This window comes from Daucus carota, chromosome 2, assembly GCF_001625215.2.
Source record: "Daucus carota subsp. sativus chromosome 2, DH1 v3.0, whole genome shotgun sequence".
NCBI classification, from domain to species: domain Eukaryota; kingdom Viridiplantae; phylum Streptophyta; class Magnoliopsida; order Apiales; family Apiaceae; genus Daucus; species Daucus carota.
Genome location: NC_030382.2, coordinates 60,409 through 65,325, shown reverse-complemented (window position 1 = coordinate 65,325; position 4,917 = coordinate 60,409). Strand labels below are relative to the sequence as shown.

At 32.6% G+C, this 4,917-nt stretch overlaps 1 protein-coding gene across 1 annotated transcript; it reads right to left on the bottom strand.

Annotated features, from left to right (window-relative positions):
• Positions 1 to 1,819: 1,819 nt before the first annotated feature.
• LOC108209503 (uncharacterized) lies at positions 1,820 to 4,378 on the bottom strand. Its single transcript, XM_064086373.1, has 6 exons — positions 4,233 to 4,378; positions 3,834 to 4,075; positions 3,344 to 3,547; positions 3,178 to 3,270; positions 2,934 to 3,047; positions 1,820 to 2,423 (listed from the first exon to the last, which is right to left on the bottom strand). Exons 3-6 carry the CDS (start codon positions 3,377 to 3,379, stop codon positions 2,019 to 2,021), a joined length of 648 nt encoding a protein of 215 aa, XP_063942443.1. The 5' UTR covers positions 3,380 to 3,547; positions 3,834 to 4,075; positions 4,233 to 4,378; the 3' UTR covers positions 1,820 to 2,018.
• Positions 4,379 to 4,917: the final 539 nt, after the last annotated feature.

The following is a 4,917-nucleotide window of genomic DNA, read 5'->3' as shown; positions in this document are numbered from 1 at the left end:
ACCATTTTCCACGAAAATATTGATTTTTCGTACCAGTTTCACGAGTCAAAAAAACATATTTTAGGACACCATTTCTTCGTGAAATTTTTTCCTACCATAGTCTTTACATCCTATTTTAATGGGAAGCAAAAAATATCATCAAAAAATATACGGAAGGGAGTTTTGTAAATGCGTCAAAATGCCAAAAAATAAGCCATTTTGAGTGGGAAAATGACTTTTATGACCATTTTCTGGGGTCAAAAAATCATAATTTGGAGTGCTTTCACCCCCAATTTTGTTGGTTAACAAAAATCAACGTAAACAAGTGTAGTTTTCTAATGCGTGAAAATGACCAAAATATGCCAGTTTTACTAAAAATTACTTTCCGGACCCCTTTTTCGGGGCCCAAAAACCATGTTTTGGAACATAATTTGATCGCGTTTTTTTGTTCCTAGTAAACCATTCACTCCCATTTTGTTGGGCAACAAAAAATAACCGCAACCGAATATCCAGAAGGGAATTTTTTAAATTCGTGAAAATGCAAAGAACAACCATTTTCCACGAAAATATTGATTTTTCGTACCAGTTTCACGAGTTAAAAAAACATATTTTCGGACACCATTTCTTCGTGAAATTTTTTCCTGCCATAGTCTTCACACCCTATTTTGACGGGAAGCAAAAAATTTCATCAAAAAATATACGGAAGGGAGTTCTGTGAATGCGTCAAAACGCCAAAAAAGCCATTTTGAGTGGGAAAATGACTTTTATGACCATTTTCTGGGGTCAAAAAATCATAATTTGGAGTGCTTTCACCCCCAATTTTGTTGGTTAACAAAAATCAACGTAAACAAGTGTAGTTTTGTAATGCGTGAAAATGGCCAAAATATGCCAGTTTTACTAAAAATTACTTTCCGGACCCCTTTTTCGGGGCCCAAAAACCATGTTTTGGAACATAATTTGCTCGCATTTTTTTGTTACTAGTAAATCATTCACCTCCATTTTGTTGGGCAACAAAAAAAACGGCAACCGAATATCCAGAAGGGCATTTTTTAAATTCGTGAAAATGCAAAGAACAACCATTTTCCACGAAAATATTGATTTTTCGTACCAGTTTCACGAGTTAAAAAAACATATTTTCGGACACCATTTCTTCGTGAAATTTTTTCCTACCATAGTCTTCACACCCTATTTTGACGGGAAGCAAAAAATTTCATCAAAAAATATACGGAAGGGAGTTCTGTGAATGCGTCAAAACGCCAAAAAAGCCATTTTGAGTGGAAAAATGACTTTTTTGACCATTTCACTACACCATAAACAACTTACGGTAACCAAAAAAAATGTTACAATAGGACAGTCAAACTGTTACTAAATCCAAAAAAAGCCCTAAGGTAACATTAAATTTATGTTAGTTTTTTTGATGATACCTTAGGGCCCCTAACGTAACATATTCTCTACCTAGTGTAACATCTACTGCTATGTTACCAAAGAGCCTTATAGTAACATTTACATAGAGCTACTGTCACATAACTTTATGTTACCATAGAGTGTTACAATTTTTGAAAAAACTGGACCCCACTATGGGCCCATGCTGACGTGGCATGTGGGCCCCACAATGCTGACGTGGCATGTGGACCCCACAGTGCTGACGTGGCATGTTGGCCCCACTCGGGGTACCAGAATGTTGACGTGGCGAGTGGTCCCCACCTGCGGGGTCCACTCTAGTGTAACACTTTAGCAAGCTATTGTAACATTTGTATCTAGGCTAAAGGAACATTTTTAGAAGCTACTGTAACATTTAGCAAAACAAAAATTGAGAAGCTGCTATACCAAATTATATATATAATCCAAAATTACCATTCATTACCATAACCAATTCCAATTCTACACAATCCAAACATCCAATCATCCAAAATCCAAACAGATTACCAACAACTAAAGAACAAAGTTCGACTAAAATAAACCATTACATGTCTAGAATATACTAGTTCACAAACTACTTTAATAATAGCATTATAAGTTTGTATACTTGAAAAGCAGTTTTACTTAAAGCTAACGCCTCCGGTCATAGGAGTACCATCATCATTATCACTTCCAACAGTCGTGCACAACTCCTGAATATCAATTTTGATGTCCGGGTTAGCTTGTGCAAGTTTTTTGAAGACAAATGCCAAATTTTGTTGCACCTTCTGATCAACTCCTGCTTCAACCTGCTTCACTTTATCTTGAAATTCAGACTCCACTTTCTTCACTTTCTCCTCCAACTCAGCAGCAAACCCTTCTTTTATCTTTGTGGTAAGGTCTTTAACATAGGTTTCTGTTGGTGCATTAGAATTGGACATATTTGCTGGCTTTACACATCTACCTTTGAGCCAATTCAGACCGTGTTTTGCACCAAGTTCATCAGAAGCAGCATCTCCAGTACTAAGTCTTTTGGTAATAGTTTCCTACAAAATCAAAAAAATAAAAAGTGAAGTGGTCAAATAATAAATAGCAAAAACGGACAAAACTTGTGCACCTTGTTTTTTATATATAAAAATTAACAAGTCTGTGTTCTTTATCTATGTGTATAGAGCAAACATGAAGTTTAAAAATATAACATTTATACCAGATTGGTCAAGTCTGAAACAAATCAGAATCACTATACCAACATATAAGCTAAATAGTAAAGAAATTAAAAAAACACATGGTAATTATCCCCGCAAAAAGTGGCAAAACGTAAACATATATTTGCAGCCCACTATCATTTTCGTAAGAGGTTAAACACATTTAACCAAACTCAAAAAACTGAACACCAAAATAATATAATGAGAAAACAAATGCCTCCTATACAAGTTAGGAAGCCATCTTGGATATTTTTATATATACAACATTTAAAACAAGAAATAGTCACCTGGTAATATATTAAAACATAAATAGTCAACCTTAAATCCATGAATGTGAAATAAAATACTTACAATTTTCTTTTCAATTTTTTCAGTACTGATCTTGTACTCACGTTTTGCATCTCGCTTCCGAGTATCAATAAAAATCTTTGCATCACATGGTTCACACTCACCTGGCACCTTTTTCTAGCACAAAAGAATGAGAAAGCAAAATGAGCAACATTGTGATAATACTTTAGGCAATTAAACATGAACGAGTGAAATCAAACAAGACAATCATAAAGTAAACAAAATATTAAATAAATCAATTACATACCATCTTATAACGATACTGTGCCAAACTTTTGGGACCAAGAGTGTGAGTATCAACATAATGTTTACGGGCATTTGCATTTTTCCTTGCTTTCTCCTATAAAAATTAATTAAAAAATGATTTTATCATATTTGTGAGACAGCCTAAATGCTTAAAAGTATAACAATACCTGAATACTCTCATCATTCCAATAATCCAAGAGCATTTTAAAAGTCTCGAGTGGAATGTCATCTGGTTAATTCTCCAACCTCATTTCATCATTTTCATAGGCTGTGAAATGACCTGCCTTAGTTCGACTTTTATAAGTCTTCCAAGATGAATGAATTGTCTCGATTACCCAACTTTCCAACTCATCAGGAATTACATACCGGGCCTGAAAATCCAATAACAATAAATAGATAAAATACTCATACCTAATTAGTTTTTCATAAATTATCCTTAAAAAAAATTTCATTTTGTAGCTGAGTTCAAGAAAATTTGTAATAACATACAGTAATTTGTACAAGCTTAACATATTTAGCATCAATAATGTATAACAGCATTTACTTTCTATTAATTTTTACATATTCACTACTAGATTATACCTAATTAAAGTTGCTCTTAGTTCTGCAATAGAAATAATTAAAAATGATAAAACAATGATATTTGTTCATAGTTACCTTCACATAATTCCACATAGTCTGTCTCAAGTTTTTTGGAACATGACGCCAAGTGACATAAGTTAGTGGGACACATCGCTTAGCAAGAGTTCCAAGGAAGCTACTTAATTCTGATAGAACTTTGTCATTTTCTGCTAAGTTTAATCGGTATATACAAATATACCGATTAAACTTACTAGAAATAGGGTAAACAAAACCCCTAATTGAAAATACGCTTGAAGTGCAAACCCAACAAAGAACACCTGAAATTAAAGAGTAAGACAGATGTTAGATGAAGTTTAAGGGATTATGTGTAAGAAAATGAAGTTTAATGAAGAACCAAAGCCCTAATTGAAGATCTCAAGCCTCCGCCTCCAATTCAATTGGCCCTAATTAGAAATACAAATCCCAATTACTTACTAGAGAGTGAAAGTCCTGGCGAGAGGGAGGTGGACAGAGAGGTTAGCACTGAGAGAGGTGATTAGTCGCAGAGAGGTTAGCACGTACGGGTAGGGAGAGAAGAGTCGAAGTGGGAGAGTGAGAAGTCTGTGGAAATGTTAGTGAAAATTTGGGCGGAATTTCTCGAAATGTTACCCGCTTGTTTTGTAAAATGCACGAGTCTGAAAAGGGTCTAAATTTATTATATTTATATATATTATAATAATTTTAATATATAAATTAATAAACAAAAGTCAAATAATTATATTAGGAATATTTTATTATTTATATGTTTTATTACTTTTATAATCATATATTGACACTTTTTATCATTAAGACTTATATATCTGTTCTCATATAAAAATGAGGAGAATTTGTTATTTTTTGTTTTTTTTATATTTATAATTCTATATTATTTTTTTATATTTTACTACTTTAAAAATGATATTTTAATTGTTTAAGTTTTATTATATATAAAATTTGTGTATCCTCATGTATCTCATTATTAATATATCACCTCAAATTCTTGTAAAATTAATTTAAATAAATATTTAATCTTTTTTTACCAAAAATAAATTTTTAATCTTAAAAATATTTATTTCCGTTTTAATACTCCAAGCTAACACTTTAGAAGTATGTTACAAGCTGAAACACTTTGTAGCTAATG